The sequence below is a fragment of the Centroberyx affinis genome, unplaced genomic scaffold (assembly GCF_046629955.1).
Source record: "Centroberyx affinis isolate AG114_WGS23_722 - 3 ecotype Tasmania unplaced genomic scaffold, CSIRO-AGI_Caff_v1 ptg000185l_1, whole genome shotgun sequence".
In the NCBI taxonomy this organism is placed as follows: Eukaryota; Metazoa; Chordata; class Actinopteri; order Beryciformes; family Berycidae; genus Centroberyx; species Centroberyx affinis.
The window spans coordinates 420,244-433,559 of NW_027278880.1; the positions used below are offsets into that span (position 1 = coordinate 420,244).

Sequence of the window (13,316 nt, forward strand, 5' to 3'; positions counted from 1 at the left end):
ATTCAGAAATTCAATTCCGAATTTAAAGGAAAAGTATATGGAGTTTAAAGGGAAAATGTATGTTTCATGTATAACGTTGCAATTCCTACTGGTGGCCAATAGGGGGCGATAAAAGGAATAAAGAAATAAGTGAATAGATTAAGGGGGAAAAAAAGCATAAGACCTATAACTGTATTTAAGACATTTTAATACTCTTTCAGACTTTTTAGATAATTGATTTTCAGACTTTTTGAGGCCTATAATCTTCCAAAAAATAAAAACTTGCTCTATAAATGACTGTACAGAGAAGCCAGGCTGATTTAACAGTGGATAAGAAATTGTTTATTTGACTTGAACATAATTACAAGAAAACCGAACAGTTTGCAACATTCTAACTTCAGTGGTAACCCGCTCTAAGTGAATGACACTCAACACAGTAGGTCATCTCAAACTGCTTTTTATTACATCTTAAATAACAGTACATTTTAATATAGTTTCTATCTTGCATCCAGCTTTCGGTTGTACACTGACTGACTTTAAAATTAAATACAAAAGGTGAAAAGGGAACAGTGGGGGTGCAGAGCTCTACAGTTATTTCATGGAGAAAGAGAGAAAAGGAAAGGGAATTTAATTAATTTTTAATATTTTTTATTTTATTTTATTTTTTGCCAACTCCAGGCCTAACGCACAATTACAGCACATTTTTTGTACAGAATGTCGCAGAGAAAAAACAGAATGGAAAAAATGCCACTACTGCTAAAGAAAGAGCGTCTCTGTTTACAAGGAGAAGGGAACAACAGAAAATTCTGCCATTCAGATGCTGCAAGATTTTTTTTTCTTTTTTTTTTATTAAAGGACAGAAAAAAACCTGTTTGTTATAAAATGTTTCTTTTCTTTGTAAGTGGAATTTTGTTTTGCTACAGAAGGAATGAAAATTTATTTGTTCCATTTGAGTTTGTCTATGTTCATGTAAATGGATGTGTGTATGCATGTGTGTACATTTCAAATGTTTACATTACTTCTTTAATTTGTGGAATCCCTCCCAAGTATGGACCAAGTAACCGTTTATGTTGCGGTGTTTTGCTTCTCAAGTGCATAGCTTTGACATTTTAATTGAATCATGTATGCACAGAGTAGCCAAGAAGAAAAAAAAAAAAAAAAAAAATCAAAAAACAAAAAACCCGATATAAATACCATTGTAATGATGATATATTCAACAGGTTATTTTCTTAAAGAAAAACATCAAAGGACTTAATTCCATATGCACCTTTTTTAAGCAATTCTACAGCATGCGATTCTAAGAGTTAACCCACCCATGGCAGACAACCAAAATCTTTTTTTTTTCGTTTTTAACTTAAAAAGTTTCAATATCATTATTTTCAAACATTGATTTATACAACATGTCATTCACAGAGTAGTAACTGCATTTCCAAGCACGGAATGGGCACCTCTGTTGAAAGAGAAAAGTCCGGATTGAAACCGGGCTCAAGTGGAGGTTCTCCCTACCCGACCAAATCACATCACCGGTCCCAACCACCGGCAACAAAACAGGGAAAACAAAAAAAACAAAAAAAAAGGGGAGGAAAAATGATGATCCGATGGGTTAATCATTTAATTATTCTACATTGGCGCCAGACAAAAAAGGTGAAAGAATGGTTAAAATGTTTTTTTTTGTTTTTCGTTTTAAAAACGAGCATTCATTATCATAAACAGCATGTGCTTGGTTAGTTAACTTTTTTTTTCTTTAAACATTATTCTATATGCAAAGTTTAATTTTTGTGCAAACAAAGATTTGTGGACTAGACGGGAGAGAAAAAAAAAAAAAAGAAAAAAAAAAAAAGGAAACAGAGTCAAAGTATCATGGGACTAAATATACAGAAGGGCCAGAAGTGGCTTGAGGACTCCCTGTTGAAGCGCAATTCTCTCCTCTTTTTTGTTCTCCGGTGGGATAAAGCTGGATTAAAAATGACATGATCGTCTGCAAACGGTTTTATTCGTCGACCTACAAACATCATTCTCTAAAATATGTGTAAAGACTAGGAGATAAAACAAAGCTTTTGATCCTCATTTTAAACATTAACTGACAAAAAAAAAGAGTTCGCCGATCTACTTCTCGGAAACGAAACCAAAAAAAAAAAAAATTAATAATGAAAATAACATGAACAAATAAACAAAAATAAACATGGCCAAAAAAAGCGATTAAGAGTTAGATCACTGACGTGTAATAACCTTCACTCAAACCTGTGTACTGAGGATGTAGGACACGTTTGCATGGCGGTGGGGAGGAGGGGGATGGGGGGGGGGAGCGGGGGTGCGAGTGTTCATATTTTCACTTACTACAATACCAGACCATGGTCCCGGGAGGAATGCACAATTTTTTCCCTCCGTTCCATTTTTCAAACCACTGAATTCCTCAAGCTTTTCTTTTTTTTTTTTTTGCTTTTTTTTCTTTTTAGAAGCTGAGTGAGTGACAGACAATTGTGCTCTTTTAAATGAGAAGGAGAGAGAGAATTTTTGCCCTTGGTTGTTTTTTTGGGGTGTTTGGAGTCAGTATTGTGGTGTTTTTTTTTTTTTTGAGAAGATTGGATATGCAATAAAATCGAACATTGTGATGTTGGAATGGTCTTCCACTCAACTTTGGAGTCCGGATGCCATCTGGAAAAAAGAAGAGAAGACACAAATTAATTGAATAGTGTCCCAAAATGGAATGAAAATCATCCAGCAATTTTAATATCTTCAAGAGGAAGAATTACCAAGAGATAACTCTTGAGAATTATGAAACGAAGAGTCGATCATAGTTACAGATCAGTTGGTAAAGCTGCAAGACGTCATACGAACCAATGTCAAAGTTTCATTTGAGATCAAGAATATTTAAAATGCAGCAATTACACGCAGCTCTTTCCCATAACGTAACAGTGGCAAAATCTAGACACACACTCTTTAACATAAAATCATATACTGAGCTTCTCCAATCTTGGCTGGTTTTGCTTCTGGCAAAACTTATATTTTTAACATACTTAACATATTTCTGATTGACCATCGTGAATGAAAGTTGTGAAACTATAAATGGCCAGAATAAGAAACAGGACGACAGGTAAATTAATTGTTAAGAGACATGAAGTCCAAATATGTCCAGTTGTTTAGTGAAGTAAATATAATGCATGTTGTTACTACTAACCCTGCTCTGCATTAATCTAACATTTAATTACTGGATTTAAAACAATTTAACACTTTAAGGCTTTAAATTAAGATGATTTTAAGACTTTTAAGGACCTGCAGATAGTCTGCTACCAGTGTAATTCTACATCTCCACTTCTTCGGGTTTCAGTGAGTCAAGGCTCTGTGTGTCGCACCTCCCCTCCCTGCCCCCAGATGGCAGCAGATACAAAATCCAGACCGGTCTCCATTTAGCCAGCCGTCGTCATTATCTCACAGCGGCCCACTGTTGCTCTATGAGGGAGTGTCCTCTCCCCCCTCTCTCTCTCTCTGCAGTATTTACCTTCAGACTCTAGTTCCAGATCTTGAGGAAGCTGTCCCAGGACCCTGTTGCCACCGCCATGCCGTCGTCGGTCACGCCCAAGCAGCTCACCCGGTTGTCGTGGCCGGCCAGGACGCCTGCAGAGAGAACCAGAGGCTGAGAGACGGCAACAATCTGCTTCTACCTGATGGGACGCCACATCGCTAAAAAGGGTGAGACTGAGATATGGGGCCCATATTGGCCCTTTAGACTGGATATTGGCCAGTCAGTGTCAGCCACCTCTGACATGATTTTATAAATGATATTCATTTTATAATTGATGGTCGTCTATGTGAAGCCCATAACCTGAATTGATTCTGATGCAGCATTTTGATCGGATTCCACACAAGTACGCATGAATATGTTTTTTTTTATTATTAGCATCATTATTATTGAGTGGAGAGTTTTAGTGTCCCATGGTCTAAATGTTTAAGAGGCTATTCCTCAACTTAATACTTGTAATATTTTGGCATGAAAATGGTCAGATTTAAAGATATTGAATATTTGTAAAAAAAAAAAATATATATATATATCTATTGTTACCTTCAATCCAAAAAAATTCTTCAAAAACTCATATTGGCCTAACTCTGACCCATAATGTCCAACTGACTCCACTCATCAAGCACGATCTTAAGAAAAATGTTTAGTCCGATTTATGATCCAATATGAATGCAAAGACACACAATAGTTCACTAAAATTTGACAATGCAACCCCAATAAAATAGACTTTGAAATAAAAATCACTCAAAAAGTCACTCAAACAACTACAGTAAATACTAAATTCCATGTAGGGTTAGATGTAAGCCATTCATATTTCATATGCGTTTTCATTCATTCTACCATTTAGTCTGCAATGATCAGTTATGCAAACAGACAATGAAAAATGTCAATATCAAAATCAACTATTTCCAGTTGACTTGATTCTTCCTCTCATCTCACCACCTGACCAGCCACAAATTCTCATCTCCTCTGACGTTAGTTTTGAAGTCCATTATTGATAGAGACTATTTTGAGTTGAAGCTGCCACTAGCCAATATTCAATATTTTTAAATGTGACCATTTTCATATCCAAAAAATTCCAAGTATTCAGTATTTGCTACGGAATGTGATACTTGTCAGGGTGGAAAAGCCTCTGAAACAGCATTTAGACCATCATGGGACACTAAAACTCTCTATTTAAAGCAAGCAAAAATGCCAAAAAATAATATAAAAAAACAACAACAACATATTCACTAGCTGTGGTCAGGGAGGAACTTTCACATCAGAGGTGGATGACACCGACTGGCCGATATCTGATTTTTACGAAAAGGCCAATATTGACCCAATATACCAATAACCTAAATATGGCCCGGATAGCAATGGATCTAATACGCGCGTGTGTACGTGTGTATTTGGAACACTTTGCCCTAGATGTGGGCCTCCTCTGATCCCCACCTCACTCTGCAGTCAATAGCTGTAAAGTATTCATGCCTCTGTAGGGACTCTTCCGCTGCTGGAGTAGGTGAGGCTTGCTGCTCTTCCAGCTGTATATTAAGGCCTTTTCTACAGCGGGAAAACAACGAGTGATCGCACGTTTGGCCTCCAAGAGACCCGCTACCAATACTGGCGTCAAAGCTGGAATCTACTAAAGAAATGTACACTTTACAACCACCACTACTGGGATATATATGGCTCCACTGGCTCCACAGCAACACCTTCCCCTTCTCTCTTCTGGCATCTATACACCACTGGGATCTTTTGGGGTGGTTCTAGGTTCCTTCAGACTGGCTTGACCTCACATGTACAGTATAACACAACAGTGTTATAGTGAAATACACCTATCATTGTCCAAAACAACTCAAGACATTCTCCAGCAACCCGTACTAATGTTTTAGGCATTAACATCTGTAGATCTTTGTGCGTTATAGTAATCACACTCTGATACTAGCCAATACAATAGGGGATCGGTACCGGAATTTCCCCAATATTAATGCAAATAATCATCTGCCTTATGTCGAAAATCACAGCAAAGCAATTTCATTTCCTGCCTTTTTCACTAACAGAAGGATGTCAGATCTCTATTGGAGGAAATTGGAAATATCAATCATTTTTGTCCAATGACCTGAAACTTCTGGTCTCAGTCTATACTGTTCAGTAAAAACAATGGAATGGATCAGTATTCCATATTTATTCCATACTTTATAAATATATTTTAGTACTTCGGCAATCTAAGTGCTATCAGTGCATCCCCAATACAAATCTCCACTCTCATTGCCAGCTAGTCTATGATAAACAACACTTGGGTCTTTGGTTCTTCCGCGATGGATAACTGACACAGTCATCTCTCTCTCTTAGGTTAAGATAGATATCACTTCGATTATTAAAAATTAGATATCGGTCTGTCATGTTGTCCACCTCTGATTTGCAGTTGCAAGTTGACAGTTCATTAGGTGGAGAGAGTGATAGCAAAAACGCAACATGTCTTGTGGCTGCATTGCACTGTGGTCTACTGTCATTAGAGAAATTGGTCTCTCTCCTCTTCTCCGATGAATTTCTCCCTGTATGATTGTTGAACGTCTCTTTGGTGCAAAATGGCGGCTCTAGAAAGAAGCTCTCGCTCTTTGATTCTGAGGGACTGACAACAAAACCTGACGTTTACTGTTGATGCTTTAGATCGCTGAATCCTTTTCTGCTAGCACACCGCATTGAAGCTGAGCTGGAAATATCAATGTGATGTCATGTTTTCTATGTTTGACCAGTTATCTACAGAAACAAGAAAAACGCTCCACCAAACAACAAAATGGACCCAGAAATGCTAAATACATCACCGATAGGTGTTTTTTTTATAACAGTGTTTAACTGTTTTAGGGTGGATTTTTCCCTTTGGAGCTGCTAACACACGTCAAATATATATATGTATAGGTTTCAATGGAGAGTTCCAGTGTGCCATGGTCTAAATGCTGTTTCAGGGGCGTTTCCACCCTGACAAGAGCAACACTTGGAAGCAAACGCTGAAGTCTTCTAACCTTTTTAGCATGGAAAAGAATATCATCGGCCTTTATAAACCCCTATCAGCCTAACACTATACCCTCTGTGCGGCGGCTTACCTGCACGGTCGGCCTTCAGGGTGTCCCAGACGTTGCAGTTGAAGTCGTCGTAGCCGGCCAGCAGCAGGCGGCCGCTCTTGGAGAACGCCACTGAGGTGATGCCACAGATGATGTTGTCGTGCGAGTACACCATCAGCTCCTGGTCGGCGCGCAGGTCGAACAGCCGGCAGGTGGCGTCGTCTGAGCCTGTGGCGAAGGCGTTGCCATTGGGGAAGAACTGGAAGAAAGAGGGGAGAGTCTACCGTTACTATGTGTTGTGGGCAGTGCGTGTGGGACTATTTGCTGTGCTGTTGCTTGCTTCTCCCTCCTGCTTCTGTTGCCTTTCGTCCGATCCGAAGGAGACTACGGGCCCACGTCGAGAAAACGAAAGTGAGACTTAACTTGTTCGCTTGACAACAAATGCCAAGTCATCTTATTTGAAAGGAAAAAAGAAGCCATCTATAGCCGAGTACTTAGAAAAGTAAAATGAGGAAAGGGGAGGGGAGAGAGAGACGGAGCCACCAGTGGGATAACACTTCCCCGTTCTCATCGGTTACTCAAATTTGTCGAATTTTTAAGGCAAAGTTTGAACTATCAAGAACGCCTACCACATAATAAGTGGTAGACAATAGTGTGAAAAGTCTTTTGCGGCATAAATCGAGTTTTCATATCAGATAATCTAGGAGGCTCAAACATATCGTGGAAAATGTAGCTGGGATTAAAACCACATCTGAAGAGATTCTGTGTGATTCGAGTCTTAAGACTTGCTTGTGGAAGTGCAAATGCTTTAGTCTCACAAGCTAGTCCAGGGGTGTGAATACTGAGTCGGCTAGAGTGATCCACGGATTTCACACTTTATCAAAATGGCTTAAGCGATTCTACAGCTGAAATCTCAGATGCGATTAATAATGATATTGGTCATTAAAAATCCATATCGGTTTCACCCTAGTCTGATTAATATATATGACATGTAAGACAGTGTGTGTGTGTGTGTGTGTTTGCCAGTGTCAAAGGGGCGGTCGGTGGCCTTACGCAGATGGCGTTGATGTCTGACTCGTGGCCGGTGAAGGTCTGTCGGCACATTCCTTCTCTGACGTCCCACAGCTTGGCCGAGGCATCGCAGGCTCCGGACACAAACAGCCTGGTGTCGGGCGCCAGGGAGAGACTCATGACATCGCCGGTGTGACCGGCGAACGTAGTCGTCTGCTGACCGGTCTCGATGTCCCACAGAGCGCTGGGAAGAAAGGGCGGAGGGCGTTGTCAGTTTACAGCGGCGGAGCACACAGGAGTGTCTACAGCGCTTTGAATAATACCATCCTTTTTATGCATTTTTTTTTTTAAGATTGTTTTTGTGGCATTTCTGCTTTATTAGACAGCAGAGAGAGAGAGAGATAGGAAAGGGGGAAGACAGAGGGGGGAGACATGAGACAAAGGTCCCAGGCTGGATTTGAAGCCAGGATGTTGCGTTTACTTGGTACACACCGAGCCACCAGGGCGCCCCAAAATGTCTTAATCTTGCAAGAAAAGGTCAGACAATAAAATCCACAGAAGCAAAAGTGGGAATCTTGAGCTGGAAACATACTGTGTTGATGTGGACAACACCCCAGGGTGCAGTACCACTACTCACCAGGTGGTGTCTCCAGAGCTGGTGACGATCTGGTTGTCATCCAGGAAGCGACAGCAGGACAGGTAACCTGACAGGAATCAAACATACATGTTGCTTAAATGAGTGCTGGGCTGTCACTTATCCTCCACTATCAGGAGGTGCTATTCCTTAACTGGCTGTAAAGAGGGAGAGTTAAGTCCAAGCCCTGGCCACAGAGGAACCAGGGAACGCTCTATATGCAGAATGTGGTTGCATGGAGCAGATGAATCGACTAATTCACCGCCAGAAACAGGAAAAGCTGGAGGGCATCTCTTGGTTCATGACTTGCTTCCATGTTCTGCGCTCTGCGAGCTGGCAGAGTTGACACCCCCCCCCTCCACCCTCCACCCTCCCCCCCCTCCCTAAAGCGAAGGAACTAGAGCTAAAATGCTGACACACTTCCTGCATCATGTGACACTGGTCAGATGAATGCTCCTTGCCCAAGAGCTCGACACTTTCGTTCGAGCTTTTGAGCGAGGCTAGTGCCCGGCAAACTGCTGCCTTCATGCACACAAGACACACCAAGTGACTGGTGTCTCTCATAAGTGGAACTAAGTAGGGTTACACCGATATATGGGGCAGATATTGTGTCTATCGGTGTCATCCATCTCTGATATAATGCAATTTGATTGATTATATACTGTGAAATTGTCAATACAATACTGGTCGTCTGTCGGAGGCCCTTAAAGCTGCACTAGGAAAGACTTTTATGTAAAAATACACTTGTGAGCATCCCATCCCCACTAACTAAGATACCGTACATTCACAGTTTGCCTATTTAAATTCTGGTGTTGTGTATGGTCACTTCCTCGCCCACAGAAAGTGACAAACTGAAACTTGGCAGAAAAATCACAGCAGTTGAGCGAGTACTCGGGTTTAGTGACATAAACTTAGATGATTTCTCAAGTTTACATTTTTCAGTTACTTCTCGCTGCCATGTGGGGCTGCCAATGCGCACAGCTGCCTTGATTTTGATACCTCATTTTGATAGGACTCTACTGAAGTATGCATCATTGCTATTATGGTTATCATCCTGGGTTTCAATTCCCACCTTAAGGATCTCGTTAGTTCTCGGTTTCAAAAGGAGAATCTTACACCAAAACCACACGGCAAGCGTAAAAGCTCCGTGAAGGAAGCGAGCGTCAATGAAATAAAAATGGATGAAAAGGAGAAATGTTTGCCTTTGTTTTACCCCTAGAATAATTTGTGTGTAACATGAAGAATTTTTATCGATGGCTATTGCTATACAGTATCATAGATAGTATCTTTGGTTAAGAGACTAACTAACATTATCTATGGCTAGCAGCGTCCTGTGAAATAATCTAATGTGACGTATCAAGGAAGAATGCAAAGAAGATGAGGGAGCGATTTTGAGCTAGTAAATAGACTTATTAAAATGTAAATGACTATAGGTTTAAACCCCGCACCGAGTTATAATCCATTTACTTACCCATCGCTGTGATTCTGAATTATTTTGACGTGGGAGCTAAGGACAGAACCAGTGCAGCATACCTGGCGAAACTCGGGACAGAACAGAACGTTCCACTTAGGACGTTTGCAGTGTGGTTTCGGGGGGTTCGTTTCTCATGGTCCAAATACCGTGTTAGTGGCTTTTCTACCCTACGTCCAAAAATCCATATGGGTCAAAATGCAGGACTGCTGTTGATGTGTTCCCACCGTGTATCTGGCCTACCTGTGTGGCCGGCCAGCTCGCGGCTGACGCGCACGTTGCCCTCGCGGGTCTTCAGGTTGTAGATGGAGCAGATGTTGTCCAGGCCTCCGCAGGCCACGTAGTTCCCAGACGGGGCGTAGGCGCACGTCATCACCCAGGAGGAGCGCAGCGGGATGGCGTGGACCTGGAGGACAGAGGGGCAAGATTGAACGTCGGGAGAGTGCGCGGTGACAGATGGGACGGAGAGAGGGGAGGGCATGTGACAAAGGCTGTCGGCAATATTAACTGAACCTTTCAAGGACACGGGGCCCACTTTAAATAGCGTTATTTGGCCCCCCTCCCCCTCAGACACCTTTGGATTCTTTCGTAGCGAACTCGGCAATCTCGGTGAATGTGGAGACAGCTACCAGAAATTTGGGAGCGATGATTGATGTTGACTGATGTTGAACAGGTACAGAAGAGGGTTAAGTTGAGAACCACTTCCAAAACTAAGCCATTTGGAAATCTGGTGACATGTTTAGACTACTGTAACTCTCTTTATTCTGGTATCAATCAAAACTTTTTTTCCACGTCTCCAGTTTGTTAATAATGCCGCAGCTTGGATTTTTTTTTTTGGTATCTTTTTTCTGGTTACATACTAGCTTTAAGATTCATTTTAAGATTTAAAGCATGATTAGATCTGGCTCCAAGCTATATCACAGACCTTTTAACACCCTATGAGCCACAAGATTCTTTTTTGGGGGGATTTTTGCCTTTATTTTGATAGTTGACAATGGAGATAGACTGGAAAGAAGATCGGGAGAGAGAGAGAGGGGGATGACATACGACTAAGGCCCTAAACACAGCTCATAAAACACCTGGAGTGTTTTTTCTAACTCGGTGCACACACTGAAAACGCATCCACCGGCACACACAAAGATGAAGGCTAAACAAAGATAGATTCCCAAAGATTGACAAGTTTCTTCTTATAGTAGCTTTGAACACAGTTTGGAGTGACAGGCCCTTGAGATTTGTTCAGTTCCTCAGAATGTGGTGTTGTTACCTTGTTTGTGGTGTAGCTGTCCCAAATAATGAGCTTGCCATCCTGGGAGGCGCTGACCAAAAGCCTGATGGGAAGAAAAATAAGAAGATTGATTAAACTAGGGAGCGATTCACAACGGACGAGTCCCTTCAAACCTGGACAGTGGCCGCCAATCCCAAACCAGGACATGTCCAGTCACACTTTTACTTGCAACACCGCGTAATAACTGCAATTTATAAATTTACACTTGATTTTGTCATATCAAGAAATCCGGGTGAAGTAATTCATTTAAAAAGGCTGCTATATCAACACAGGGTTTTCCTCAGGATGTGAAGTGTTGATCCTAGGACGGAGAGAGGTCCAGAGAGCTGAGGCATTTTGATAAATTTCGGTGCTATATTTCAATGAAATATCAAGTACCGTCATGGCCATCCGTTCATTTTCAAAAACTTTTAAGGCCTCATTTTCGTTTTCTCAAATCCACAAACTTTACAGGGTTTTCAATGCCCATGGGAACCCGCTTACATTTTGAGTTTTTAAGTTAAATTCTTTTTTAAATTACAATATGCGGTTATTCCATTAGGAGTTGCTACAAACCCATGTTTTTGCATGTTATAGCCAGCGCCCAGGTGCCTAGGTGGCTGCTCCCTGCTATCTGGGTGAATCCAACAAGAGTAACCACAGTGACGGCCCCAATGCACAGAAGACCGGGAAAAGGAGTGAACACACTGAGGCCTGCTGGGAGTATGCAAATCTTAACTACCTGCCTGGCGAGGACGTGCGCAAACGCGTGCTACACACCAGATAATAAGCCAGGGACAAATATCTTGTGCTGGGAATTCAAGTCTGAAGGAATAATGGCGGAAGATGGAAATGAAGAACTTTGAGCTCCCCAGTCCAAACTGAGCTCCAGGTCTGCTTCAACACCAACGTCAAGCCAACGTCAGATTATCCTCCGCATTAACTTCCGTGTAATACAAGTGTGTGTTTGTGCCGGTTGGGAGTCGATGATGCAACACTTTGAGGTGCTCTCTTTCTAGCCAGAGGAAGAGCTCTCAACTGAGTAGGGTTGGGAACCTGAGGCCCAATGTTTCCAGAGCCGAACGGATCAAAACATGTTTGCCTCATTGATTGCCCTTATTGATTACCAGCTTCTTTTTTAATAGAACAAAACACACAGGTTTTAATTCACTATCGACTTGTCTTGCTCTCCATTCATCTGGTCTGCTTTTTGAGTAACTGAGGTTGCGAAGTGACGCAGTCAAGCTCGGTAGCAGTTTCGGTCAGCTGAAGTGAATAGCAGCAGAGCAAGAATTTATTAGAAAGCAGTAGAAAGAAGAGATCCTGAGTGTGGTTACACTTCCCATAAAGAGTAGTGTTTGCTCTCATTATCGCAATGTAGCCAAACTTTCCATCTCTTCTAACGTTTGCCATGCTATGAGGCTATGAGCTTCAGCTAAAGCAAACGGCTCATGTGCTACACAGACTACACTCACAGGGCAGAGTTGTGTGGTGTGTGTTCAGTTGTGTAATGTGTATACAGTTTTGTGATGGGTTTACAATTTTGAAGGATGAAGTCAATTATGGAGTCAGGGGTATTGTGAGTAACACTAATAAAACAGTATGGTACGAAAAGTTCATAATATTTTTGGGGTGCTGCAACAGTAAAATATATATGGAAGGAACTGATGAGGGAATTGTTAAGGAATCAACACTGATAAAAAAAAAAAAAAAAAAATCTCATCTCAATTCCCCACCCTAGAAACGACCCAAGGCAACCGTGACAAGAACAGTCTCGTGAGTGTCAGTGGAGCCATAAAAACAACTGTAGGGTAAACTGTCACTCGCTTAGTATATGAAGCAAATTTTCTTATGTGGGACGTGCTTTATGAAACATCGATTTCATGAGGATCGAGGCCCATCTTGTCAATAAAAGGCATTACTGTGCCAAAGTTTTTCTTAGAAAAACTGTCACGCACACTGATTTTTTTCTACCTGGAAAAGATGCTTAGTGGAGATTGCAATGCTTTATCTGACTTCCAAAACACACTGCAATAAAGCCGGAGTGGAATTAACTAGCTCTTGCCTTGCTAGATTAGTGCTGTGATTCGGCTACATTTACTAATTAGGAAAAAGTTCATTTTGCTTTACTTTGCTTACATTTCACTATTGCGTCAACTCAAGCCTTTAAAAATGACCTGAGCCCTCGTGACCGGTGAAACATAAACAATAACTGGCAAGATTAAGTATCTGGGCAAACTTAAATCCTTACAGTTTAGTTGTAATACTACAACTAGCTTTGTGGCTTATGAGTGTTTTGGTTTTCAAAGCTGACTGTGTCTCTTTCATTCATTCCACCGGGTACGACGCCCTGAACATTTAACGCTATCAATGACATTATAGGCCACAGAGGGCGA

At 41.3% G+C, this 13,316-nt stretch overlaps 1 protein-coding gene across 1 annotated transcript in view; it reads right to left on the minus strand.

The window, feature by feature from the left end:
• Positions 1-294: 294 nt before the first annotated feature.
• LOC139657994 (guanine nucleotide-binding protein G(I)/G(S)/G(T) subunit beta-1) overlaps positions 295-13,316 on the minus strand; it is a 38,639-nt gene continuing 25,617 nt past the window's right edge. Inside the window, exons 5-11 of the mRNA XM_071535997.1 lie at positions 10,921-10,984; positions 9,900-10,062; positions 8,189-8,255; positions 7,594-7,795; positions 6,583-6,799; positions 3,479-3,594; positions 295-2,634 (exon numbers count right to left, since the gene is read on the minus strand). Of these exons, the coding sequence (XP_071392098.1) occupies positions 3,488-3,594; positions 6,583-6,799; positions 7,594-7,795; positions 8,189-8,255; positions 9,900-10,062; positions 10,921-10,984 (820 nt within the window). The 3' untranslated portion in view covers positions 295-2,634; positions 3,479-3,487. The remainder of the gene's footprint in view (positions 2,635-3,478; positions 3,595-6,582; positions 6,800-7,593; positions 7,796-8,188; positions 8,256-9,899; positions 10,063-10,920; positions 10,985-13,316) is intronic.